General features: G+C 45.7%; 1 protein-coding gene across 1 annotated transcript in view; it reads right to left on the reverse strand.

The window, feature by feature from the left end:
- Positions 1 to 3074: 3074 nt before the first annotated feature.
- Positions 3075 to 12928, reverse strand: part of LOC144509869 (calmodulin-binding transcription activator 1-like) — a 1175789-nt gene continuing 1165935 nt past the window's right edge. The window contains exons 24-25 of the mRNA XM_078238794.1: positions 12728 to 12796; positions 3075 to 5211 (exon numbers count right to left, since the gene is read on the reverse strand). Coding sequence (XP_078094920.1) covers positions 5179 to 5211; positions 12728 to 12796 — 102 coding nt within the window. The 3' untranslated portion in view covers positions 3075 to 5178. The remainder of the gene's footprint in view (positions 5212 to 12727; positions 12797 to 12928) is intronic.

Raw genomic sequence — 12928 nt, forward strand, 5'->3', positions numbered from 1 at the left:
TTTATCATTTTTTATTCTGTCACAAATGTTTTATCAGCGTGAATTACGTCTGCTGAAGAAAGATTGCAAAGGACATTTTGATGGGTGCCTTGCCAGAAGTTAACAAATGCTGGATGGGGCAGTGGGGAAGAGGAAATAGTTTGTCCATCCATTCAATTTTTTATTTGTTCAATAGTTTTCTCCCCTGTCCAATTTGAAATGCAGTTTAAGTGGGAATGGCTCTTGTCTTGAAAACTTCAAGCATTCAACTGACTGCCACTGGTCAGTGATAATGCTTCAATTCAACAGCTTTGGCAATGATGTATCAACAGACAGCATGCCTATGTGAAGCGAAGGAGCTGCTTGCTACTGGAACTATTGTTGTGTTTAACACTTTTTAACTGTCATTCCGTGTTCTGTATGGTGCGGATGGTTCTGGGAGCATTCTGTTAAGCTACCCTTCAGTGATTTAAAACAAAGTTACAAAGAAAAAGTGTGTGTGGATTTCACAGTGTAGATCACATCCATTGCGAGTGAAGCAGTTTCCTATCTGACCACAGCACTGGGCTCGATGTAGATAATGAATTTATAAAGGGTTGGGTTTCTGTTTTCTATCTCAGTTTGGAGTTAATCTGAAACAACTAGCCCTTTACAACAGGAGAAATAGACGGTCCAATAGAAGGCATGGTTTCTCTTCGACATACCTGACTGTTATAAGAGCTGGAGAATGAGACAGTGCCGCCTTCAACACTGTTGGTCGCATAAGGCCTTGTATGTGAATGAGAAGTTAGAGCTAGCTTGAATTTCTGCACCTTTCCCACTCGCTCATTTGCTCTGGTCTCTGGTCTTCACAAAGACCAGGCCAATTACTGACTGCTGGTGAAAGGAGGTGCATCCCCATGGTTGACTTTCAAACCAACTTAGTATTGCTAATTGGACACCACGGAGAATCAACAACCCTGAACTTGGGTTATCTACCCGATCGTGCTGCTTGCAAAGAATAAAGCCACTTGTAAATGAAAGAAAAACAAGTACACAGCTGCACGCTGTGAACAGGGTGTAGATGTCTCTGAAAGTCATGGGGACCAACCTTCCCACCCTGTTCCCGCAGTGCCAGTTGCCATTGTCCCAGAGGTCGTGGCATAGGTGCCCAGCTATCCGAAGGAAGTGTAGGGCTAAGGTGAGCATTTAAATTGGGGATCCTTTGACATCATTTGGACCCCGATGTGATTTTCAGACTCAACAGAGAGAAGCCCTGTGATCGGCCCACCGGGTTCAATCTCCAGAGGAGCCCAGGGAAGAGTACTTGATTATTTTAGTGTGGTTGGGAGGTGCAGGAATGGTTCCACAAGAATAACATGGGGTTGCTGCCAAACTGGGTCTGGACCCACTTCTCCAACCAAGATTGACTTTCCCTGGGGTGCCATTCCAGGACTTGGGCACAAAAATCAAGGCTGGCACTCCAGTGTGATACTGAGGGAGTGCAGAGATGCCATCTTTAGGATGAGAGGTTAACCTGAGGCCCCTCTGCCCTCTCAAGTGGACATAAAAGATCCCATGGCACTATTTTGAAGAATAAGGAAGTTATTCCTGGTGTCCTGACCCATATTCACCCATCATTTAACATCACAAAAAAAATGATTATCTGATTATCACGTTGCAATTTGTGAGAGATTTGTGCGCACAAATTAGCTGCCATTTTTCCTATGTTCCAACAGTGACATCATCAAAAGTACTTCACTGGCTGTAGAGCGCTTTGAGATGTCTGGCGGTCGTGAAAAACGCTATATCAATGCGGGTCTTCATTTTTTTTAAATTTCGTAACCACACGGTCAGCTGACTCCCACCTGCCCCCGCCCGACCACCCGTGATCAGTTCATCAGATAGTCTGTTTTTTGCAGTGTAATTTGAATGATAAATAGCGGCCACGCCCATGAAAAACACTTGGGAATATGAACTGTTGCCACTCAAGAGACAAAGAGAAGGAAACAAAGAAGGAGAATATTGGTGAAAAAGAGAACGGTGGCAGGATGTGTTCACAGACACACACAGGACCTCTAGTCTGGTTTTAGACATCTATCTTGAGATGAACTGATGCAATTCATCTGCTTGATAACACCTTCTAAAAAATAATCTACAATAATACTTTACACACGTTCAGTCACTGCATTGTTTAGGATTTCTTCTATTATCTTGTTTAAATGACCCATTTCGATATAGCACCTGAGGGAGTTCTGAATACTCAGCTGGTTAAATACGGCACACGTTGTATATTTTTACATGGTATTTATACTTTAGGACACTTTACCAAACTTGATTGATAAATAAAGTTAGGAACTGATTGAGGTTAAGATGCTGTGAATCTGCTTATTATATATTGCAAATATATGTGAACTGGATATTCCAGAGAGTTGGTTTGCAAGGAGGTAAAATACAGTAATCTTTGGCTGTGTATGCCCTCAGTCTATCTTTGAGCCTTTCAGTCCTGGTGCCAGTCTGGGATCTGCAACACTTACACATGCTGCTGATTCATAACTACACCTAAATAAAGATTACCCGGACACTGGCGTGCTTCAGAGTCACGCAGGCCACATAAGGTCCCAAAGTCCTTCAGCGGTCTGTGCTAACCTCTCCGCCACAATGATGAGGGCGGCTCCCCTGATCCCAATAACGTTCCAATGAGCCCTGCTGGAAAGTGTGCGCGCTGGGATTAGGTGAAGACTCTACTGCGATGCCCCCTCCACGGTCAACTAACCTGCCCACATACACTCTCCGGGCTCTCTCACTATGTTTGGATGTGGCAGGAGAGAATGCCCATGATAGCCTGGCAAACAGTCAGTGATTTGAGGAGGGGGATAAAAGCAGAGAGTGCTGTCCTGGTAACATTCACTCCAGTACGTATAGGGCGGGGAGGGGGGGGGGGGGGGGGGGCAGTCACTCACTGGGATTTTCATGGTGACCTCCCCCCCCCCCCCCCCCCCCCCCCCAACCTTAATGGGCATGGAAACAGGTTTCCCCCAATTAAGGATGGTACCTGGCCTTGCGAAGCTGGAGGACCAATCAGAGGCCTGCCAGCCTGAAAGTGGCAGTAATCTATAATGGATGGTCAAGTAACGAAGATGCCCTCTCTCCAACTTTTTTTCAATCTTTGTTCATAAAATGGTTCTTGTCCCCATGGTGTAATGAGGGTGGGGTGGGGTGGGAGCGAACAACCCTCTATAGGGTTGCAATGGTTGCGTGTAGTTGGGCAGAGCTCCAAGTCTGCCTGGAGCGCTGCTGCGCCCCCCCCCCGCCCAGCCTGCCACAGGGTGCCCACCTCCAGGTCCCAGCTGATGAGGGAAACTGGAGGCCAAATAGAAAATGGCCTCCTTTACTTGGACTAGAGACTTTCAATAGGCAGCACGGCCCTGCTGGCCCCAATCCTGCTTCCACTAAAATGGCCTAACACTGGGAAAGCAGCACACTCCCAGTGGCAGTGTTATCAGGCTCCACCCGCCTCCTCTTCCATTTCCAGCACTGCCTGAAAATTCAACCCCGTTGGACTGACGCTGGTTTAATGTTGCAAGCATATTCATCCAGCAAGATCCAGCACACTAAAACATCCCCAAAGCACCTTGGTTTAATCCAGCATTTTTTTTACTCATTCATGGGACATGGGCGTCGCTGGCTGGCCAGCATTTATTGCCCTTCCCTGGTTGCCCTTGAACTGAGTGACTTGCTCAGCCATTTCAGAGGGCAGTTGAGAGTCAACCACATTGCTGTGGCTCTGGAGTCACATGTAGGCCAGACCAGGTAAGGATGGCAGATTTCCTTCCTTAAAGGACATTAGTGAACCAGATGGGTTTTTCCGATAGTCGACAATGGTTTCATGGTCATCAGTAGATTCTTAATTCCAGATATTTTTTACTGAATTCAAATTCCACCATCTGCCGTGGCAGGATTCGAACCCGGGTCTCCAGAACATTAGCTGATATTCTGGATTAATAGTCTATCGATAATACCACTAGGCCATCGCCTCCCCAAAGATCTGACTAATCACTTAGCAATAGGAGTCTCTTAGCAATGGCAAGGCTCTGGAAACCTGATTCCGGATGCCATTAACCTTTCCGGCATCTGATTTTCTTTGTGGTTTTCAACTGAGTTCCCAATGAATAGAAATAACACTGACTGGTTTTACATTGTGGATGGTAAACATCAAAGTCACACACACACACACCACACAAACACGCACACCCACACACAAAATGCATTAAAAAAGAATGATAGACTTGTATTACTCTGTACTTCTGACCCCAAGAGGCTACTGTTGGTCCTTAAAAGGTTTATCAGGATCACAGCCTCTCTGACATTGAGTGTTCCATTCAGGAGAAGAGGAGAGACCTGGCGGGTCAAGAGAAGTGTACCAGGTTATCCAGAAATGGGCACGAAACCCACTTATCTGATTGGAACAATCATATTGTAGCTCACTGGCTACTCCCATAATTTGGCAACTTGCACAACACCTGCACTTGACTAAAGGGCCTTTCTCCCCTTCTCTCTCTTCTCCTCTTCCCTAATACTCGAGTCTGGTCTATCCAGGATATTGTTTCAGCCCGTTGTTCGATTGTTAGTCTTGAGAGCAGGGAGGAGGGTAGAAGAGAAAAAAAAAGTGTATGCCTTTTATTGGACCAGTCTCTATCACCACAGTGTGGCCTTGATCACACCCAACAAGTGGCACAAATACCTGTAATGCCCTGCCTCAGGCTATTCGTCCACATAAGCTGCGCAGTGCCTTCCCTTTCATTCTAATACTCCCCATCAGTCCACTCACCTGCTTTTCTTCACTCTTTGATTTCTCTACATACATTTGCTTATTCCTGACAATAAACCCCTTTTTTTTTGTGTTGCAAACCTTGACACAAGTTTACAGTACTACGCACCAGGCTGGTAAAGAGGTTATTTCACTCTACAAGTTAATTTTCAAGTTCTTAAAACAATAAATTGCAAGTTCTATGGCGCCTTGTTTTGTTTTCGTTAAAAAAAGTTCCATAAAAGTGCCGATGTGGTCGAGAGAAAAAAAGTTTCTAGAGCCTTGTTGCGATGAGAGTGTTGCTAATCTTCCCAAATCTATAGTGATCTTTTGTAAATGTCTCTGATATAAACGTAAAGAAAACAGTCAGGAAGCAATGTTACATTGCTATGGGGTGCTTCTGTAAATCTTCAGGTTCCTTGGCCTTTCTCAATTCTTTCACTCTGAAGGGAGGGAGAGAGAGAGGGAACAAAAGAGAGTAAAATCAAGTTACAGACATTAGTGTCAACAAGTATACCAAGGACGCAATAACAAGGAGTGACAGTAACATCGTTAATTAAAGGGTAACAGTACCTAGAAATCACTACAATCATAGAACGAATGGAATGAAACAGGACAGGAGGAGGTCATTCGGGTGTTCATGCCCTGTGCCAGCTCTTTGAGAGAGCTGACCAAACAGTTTCGCTCTCCTGAGACTACAAGGCAGCAAGCCTCTCAAGAAAATGCTTCAAATGGCCTTGTGAAGCAAACTGTTATCTGAGTACTTGGTGAGTGAAATGAGCTATGCTTTTCGCCTCTGGCCTCCCATCAGGCTGAGATTCTGGATTTGGGGCGGGGGGGCGGGGGGGGGGGGGGCGGGGGGTGGGTGACAGTGATGTTAGGAGTACAGTGGTGTAGGGGTTATGCTATTGGACTAGTGAACCAGAAGTCTGGACGAGTAAGCCAGAGTACGAGAAGTTCAGATCCAACCATGACAACTTGCGAATTTGAATTCAGTTTTTTAAAAAAATCCTGGAAATAAAAAGTGATTGTAAAGATGTCAAATTGTTGTTTAAAAAAAAACTCCACCTATTTCATTAGGGATTGTAACTCCAGTCCATTATCAGTGTGGTTGAATCATAATTTCTCTCTTAAGTGGACAAGCAATTGATGCACTATCAATCACAATATGAGGACTCCAGTGAGTGAGTGAAATAACAGGCTTTTATTCGCAAAGAACAGGGGCACACCCTTGTAGCTGACCTGGCCCAGACTGAGGCGAGGAGGAGGAACCATCACCTTTATACCTCGCTCTGGTGGAAAGGGAGGAGTCTCGGGCCAGGTGCAGCATGGGTGTGTCCAGGCATACACATGTAGTTACAGTGGGTCACCACAGCAAGCTACTCAGTTGTGCCAAACCACTGTTCACCACCACAGTTAACAAGAGGGTGTGTAATAAATGCCAGTCTTGTTCGCACTGCCAATACATAAAGAATGAATCCCTGCGGGTTCCTAGAAGTGGATCTTTGACCATTCACAGTTGTTTTGATTGGTTGCTATGTAATGTATTTCTGATTGGTCAAGTTTTTGTAGCAATCGGCAGGGATTTAAACACCTCGAACGGTGCTGGGATTGTCCTGTAATCCCTCTCCTCTCCTGGGATTGTCCTGTAATGCCTCTCCTGGGATTGTCCTGTAATGCCTCTCCTCTCCTGGGATTGTCCTGTAATGCCTCTCCTCTCCTGGGATTGACCTGTAATGCCTCTCCTGGGATTGTCCTGTAATGCCTCTCCTCTCCTGGGATTGTCCTGTAATGCCTCTCCTGGGATTGTCCTATACACCTCTCCTCTCTCCTGGGATTGTCCTGTAATCCCTCTCCTCTCCTGGGATTGTCCTGTAATGCCTCTCCTCTCCTGGGATTGTCCTGTAATGCCTCTCCTCTCCTGGGATTGTCCTGTAATGCCTCTCCTCTCCTGGGATTATCCTGTAATGCCTCCTCTCTCCTGGGATTGTCCTGTTCACTTCTCCTTTCCTGGGATTCTCCTGTAATGCCTCCTCTCCCCTGGGACTGTCCTGTAATGCCTCTCCTCGGTTAAAGAGTAAAAGGCCATGCATCTCCTCCCTGACTGCTGCATGACAACAGTGATCCTTGAAACAGGTCGGCTTCTGAGCCTCTCAAACTTTGAACTTCTTTCTCAGCCTTTCTACCTCACCCCCTGTTTTGGAACCAATTAGATTCTGCCATCATCTTTGGGATTACAAATTGCCATTAAAGGGTGGAGAGTAGCCTGAATGGAATATCAATCTCCCAAGGTGGAGACTGAATAACAAAAGACAAATCTTTGGCAAACACTGATTTACACTCAAGCACTTTCCTGAAAGTCATCGAGTCCCCAGCTTAGAATGCTCATACTTCTTAAACTCTCCAACCTCCGGGTGGTAAAGTGCTGGAGATGCAGCAAAATGGCCCTAATTGGCACCCAACTCCTTCTATTTTCCTGCCAGCCTCAGAGGAGCGGGCGGAATGCATCAGGGAGTTGTCACAATGCGGCTCACTCCTATTTTCCCGGATGCCCCAGCCTCCAAGCAAGGTCCATCATGGGACTGAGAAAACCCAACCCCCTGTCTCCACTGATAGATTAGGGGACACACTCCTGAGACACAGGGCAGAATCTTAACTCCCTAAAATAAACTGGGATCTTATCACAGGCTAGTACACCGGAAATATGAAAAAAAAGGAACTAAACCCATCCACCTGCAGTTTTAATAGCGATAGGATAAAATAAGTTTACTTATTAGTCACAAGTAGGCTTACATTAACACTGCAATGAAGTTACTGTGAAATCCCTTAGTCGCCACACTCCGGCGCCTGTTCGGGTACACTGAGGGAGAATTTAGCATAGCCAATGCACCGAACCAGCAGGTCTTTGGACTGTGGGAGGAACCCGGGGCACCCGGAGGAAACCCACGCAGATACGGGGAGAATGTGAAAAACTCCACACAGTCACCCAAGCTAGGAATCGAACCTGGGTCCCCGGCACTGTGAGGCAGCAGTGCTAACCACTGTGTCCTGGTGACGCCCTAGGGTGGACATCATGGGAAGCAGGTGGGTCTCTGAAATATTAAAATAATAAAATATAAGACTGCCTTTATTTTAACAGTTGTTCTATTTTTAACCACAGGTTTCACAGGCTTTGGGAAACATGACAGCTGAAAGGAGGAAAGATTGAGTTTGTGAGGTAAGTGCCTTTATAGCACTGCTTGTGGGCTAGGAGGAGCAGGATCGTTTCTTCCAGTCTCAACAAGCTGCACAGTAAACCGCACCTCCCATGATCTGCTGCTGTCCTCGCTGACCAACATCCGCTCTCCACTGGACCTCCCACTGGATCTCCCTGACCACCATCTGCCTCCCCCCCCCCCCCCCCTCCCCCAATTGGTTGCTGATGACACTGGGGGTGGGATTTCATGGCCTCGCTCGTCCCAAAGCCGTAAAATCCCACCCGAGGTCAATGGACATTTCCACTGTCTGCCCCTCGCCCGCTCCGATTCCCGTGGCAGGCGGGGCGGTAAAATTCTGACCTATATGTCTGAAGACTCTCACTCCCAACATTAATCTCAACACAAAAATTAACAAAAAAAACCCCCATAATCTATGAAGCAACAGGGGACACGAGGTAGGTCTTGATTTCAATGCAGTTGGCTTGCGGTGGGCAACAGGAGCATTTCAATGACTGGAACGGGCAATTTGTCACCTGAAGATAATTCATTCAGCAAAAAAAGAGCTGCTTGTATTTCCCCATCAGTTAATCACTGAGCAAATCAACAAATGCTCTTTGCAGCAAACAATGATTAGATCTGCAGCTTCCACATCTGCACCAGATGTTTGAACCTTGTGTCATTATCTTTGACAATTTTGATGGCAAATTGAGAATGAATTGAGTGAAAACAAAACATCAATTGTGCTTTGGGCGCCGAATACATACTTTGTTTTCGAAGTTTGTCGACTGGATTAATCGTGCACTCACAGCGAGTTCAGGGTCAATGAGCTATCCGCTTGCCCAGTTTCCTCCCTTCCTCTCCTAAGATCACTGACTCTTTCCTGAGAGAAGGGCAATGGGGGCAGCAGTGGTGCTTTAATATCGTGGCTAAGCTGCCATTCTTCACAAAAACAATGCAAGTGGAAAGGCTATTCTCTCACAGAGGGTGTCACAGATGAGCCCAATCCTATTCGCACCCAATATTCATATGCATGTACAAGTGTCTAACGACTGAATTGTTGGCAGATTTTCCCCAATCCCATTAGCCCTGCAAGACTCAAAGAACTCTCTGGGAAATTTTCTTTGGATGGCAGCAACATCACCTGAGGTCAACGGAATGGAATATGGGGCAGGCAGTATAATAAGGGATGGCTAAAGCAATACTGACCACTTTGTACTTCAAGAATTCCTCCAATTCTGACCTCTACTGCATCTCGCTTCTCTTCCAATGCCTCATTCTTAAACCCAGGAATTCCCTCTCCCCACCTCTCTGGCTCTTCATATCTCTAAGAAACTCCTTAAAACCTACGCCTTTGACCAAGCTTTTGCCTCAATGTTTCTTTTTGTGGCGTGGTGTCACATTTTGTTTGATAACATTCCTGTGAAGTGCCTTGGGACATTTTACTATGTTAAAGGCACTAGATTAATTCATGATGTTATTGATTGGTCTTCATACTGGTCATTTAACAAGGAACCCCCCAGTACTGAGCAGCTACCAGAGAGATTTTGGGAGTCTGTCTGTCAAAGGCAACTTCTGGGGACTCAGGGTAAAAGTGACAATCAGAAAGTGCCAGAAAACTGACACACTGACTTGTGTGTGTCTGACTCTCTGATCCACACTCCCACCAGGTGAGGCTTCATCCATAAACCTGTTGGACTTTAACCTGGTGTTGTGAGACTTCTTACAGTCCTATTGATCACAGATAAGAGCATGGGAACAAGAGGAGGCCATTCAGCCCCTCGAGCTCGTTCCACCATTCAGTGAGATCATGGCTGTTCTGTATCTTAACTTAATCCACATGCCTTTGTGCCACATCCCTTAAACTTCACTCAGTTGACCAAACTCTGGATGCCAACAGATATTCCATCAATATTTTCTCATTTATTATTTCCTTTGGCGAAGAGTTTCTTCAGCAGAAACGCTGGAGAACAGTGCAAACAGCCATTTCAGCTTGTTGACACCACGGGGGGAATTTTCCCATCCCGCCTGCCACGGAAATCATAGTGGGTGGGAAGGGGTGCGGGGGGGTGGCGGACCATGGAAAGGTCCATTGATCTTGGGTGGGATTTTCCGTTTTTGGGGTGAGCGCGGCTGGAAAATCCCACCCTATTTCCCAAAGCACTGTGCCAGAGTTAAGGCACAAGTGGCCCAAACCCCACTGAGATTTGAGGGATGTTCTTTTTATTTTAATTGTTCTAAAACCAGTTCTATTTCATTCAGAAGGTGCTGTCCAATTTGTGTCACATAACTCTTTAAATTCAGAATGTTGAAATCAAGACTTCTCGTTGTGTCTGCAACTCTCAAAGCTGTGGAACTCTGCTTTCCTCAACTTCCCCACCTACCCCTGTAACTGGCAGGCTCTTAAAATCCAAGCTTGGCACTGTGTAATCTCTATTTTCTGATTCAACCCACCTTCTCCCCTCCTTCCAAACTTGATGGTGTGCTTGCCCTGTCAGGCTTATCCCTTCTCAGTTAAGCTGGTCATACAAAGCAAATCATAGCTCATGGCAGAAAACAGCCAAATCTAATTATAGTTGGGCTGGTGAAAGGACTGGAGGAGATGCAGACACCATTAACAAGACTGTGATTTTCTATGTTTGGTTTTGAAGGCGGGGGGGGGGGGGGGGGGGGGGGGGGGCGGTTGGGAATTGGCAAGCTTGGAGAGATTCCTTGTATTTTGACATTGGATCAAGGCATGTGTATGGCAGAAAAATGTTTCCATGGTGACAGTGTTCTGTCCAATTACCGTTCCATTTTACAGCTCCCATCGTCATAACATTCTGAAATTCAATTGTTATTTTGCTGTATGCATCACGTCTAATAATAGACAATAATTCATTCACATAGCTATTCACACACCAATTCACAAACCGTGCAGACACACACGCAGTCAGCCAAATCAAGGCCCTCACAGGATCGAAGAAAATCAAAATGAAGAAGTTTGAGAATGCCTGGCTTCCTCTGGTTGATTTTGGTCACGGATGCCGCCGGTGCCAAGTGGCTACTCCTCAAGTGCAAGGAGTATCGGCAAGCTGTTTGACAATGGGAGCGTCACAGTGGAGTCCAATTCTGCCCTTGCCCAGTGTCTGTACACACCCGGTTATCAGCCTTAGCCACTGGGGTGCAGGAACCCAAGACTGATTGTATCTCGTCAGGCTATGGCAGTGAAGGTTTTGGAAGGAATCAGCTGACTTTAATGAGGGGATCAAAGCCGACCTTTAGCTCAGCAGTAACACACGGTGGGGCAGAGGCTTTCAGCCACCAGGCAGCAAGTTTAAAAAGATTTGCAATTTGATTATTTCCATATCAGGAACTGACGAAGAAGAGTTTTGGATACAGCTCTGCAGGAATGTGAGAACATTGGAAGTCTAGGTTGGATACAATTGGGTAACCCGTCAACATCAGTTGCCTCAGCTGCTCCGCAAAGGTTGACAATGAAGGTACCAGGGGATAGTAAATTACCAAGGAACCGCATGATCAACGTCTTGGGGAAAAGAAGTTCATGCATGTGTCATTGCCAATTCTTGTCCATATGTTGCAATAACATTGTACCTTCTCAACCCAGCACAACAGAGGAGTTTGAAGCATTCAAACAGGAGGTGGACAGACTCCTTGTTCAGCAGGGAAGAAGAGGGGTGGCGCTAAGGCAAAGGTGGAGCTGAACAGCAGTGGAATGGTCCTTTCTCATTGCTGTGTTCTTAGGAGTTTATATCCGAGATAAAGACAAACTGCGCAGCTGGCAGAATAAACCTATATTCGTTTTGCCTTTCATTTCAATGACCACATAAAATCATGCATTCCCCTACAAACAGTGCAGTCTTCAATATAAATGGCATGCAGCTCCCCTGTAGAACATACCATGGCCAGTGTTATACCACATGTACTCATGCTCTAATTCTTTATATCTGAGCATTTCCATAGGCCAGGATATGAAACATTATCTTAACAAGTGTTTGCTTTACATGACAACTTGCTTTGTAGACCATAGGTTTTCAAACAGGGCTTCCTGGACAGGGTGGGTCTCTGTGAGTCTGGGTCTCTATATTTGTCTGTATTTATTGATTTGCTAACACTTTTCTGTTGCTATGTACAAACACAAAAAAAAAATTTCCTGCAATAATAGAACAGTTCCCTTGAATAGCTTCTGGGAGTGTGGCAATATTAGCCAGAGGATCCTTGAGCATGTGTCTGTATTAACAAGGGATCCCTGTAAGTGTACCCAGTATTTGTAAGGGATCCCTGCATGAGCATAAGTATTAGTAGGTGATTCCTGGGTGTGTGTCGGTATTTATAGGGGATCCCTAGGAATTTGTAAATATGAGTCGGGAATCTCTGGGCTTGTGTCAATATGAACGGAATCCTGTGAGTGTATCGGTAATTTGTAGGGGATCCCTGAAAGTATGTGACACTCATGTGGGTTTGTGGGCATGTTTTAGTATTTAGTGGCGATCCCAAGGTATGTGTCAGTATTTCCCAGTTGCCGCGAAGTGCAACTATATTTGCAGGGGGCACTCCACAAAGAGCGACATTTGGAAACCACTGGTCTACACAGTTGAGATTCACTTTTGGAATGAGTCAACCTGCAAAACACACATCACAACAGGATTTCCAATGACAATACAACCAGAAATGTTTTTCTTTGCAGCATCATTAATGGAATAATTACAAGCAAAGTGACAGAATGACAGTACAGTTTTTGAGATGGAAAGTTGTAATAGATTACCTCCCTCCGCGTATGTAAGGGTTCAGCTCTAAGACTCCAGCAAATGTGGTTCTCTTTCCTCCCAGTGCGCTGTGGATAGCCATAGTAAAGTATTTTAGAGGAATTGGTTGCTTTCGTTTGACCTTTTGTTGTGTCTGATTTCACACTGGGGGCACAGGTAAAGGCCACAGAACATTAACTGGGTGCTGGACAATTTGCTGT

This window comes from Mustelus asterias, chromosome 22, assembly GCF_964213995.1.
Source record: "Mustelus asterias chromosome 22, sMusAst1.hap1.1, whole genome shotgun sequence".
Taxonomy (NCBI): Eukaryota; Metazoa; Chordata; class Chondrichthyes; order Carcharhiniformes; family Triakidae; genus Mustelus; species Mustelus asterias.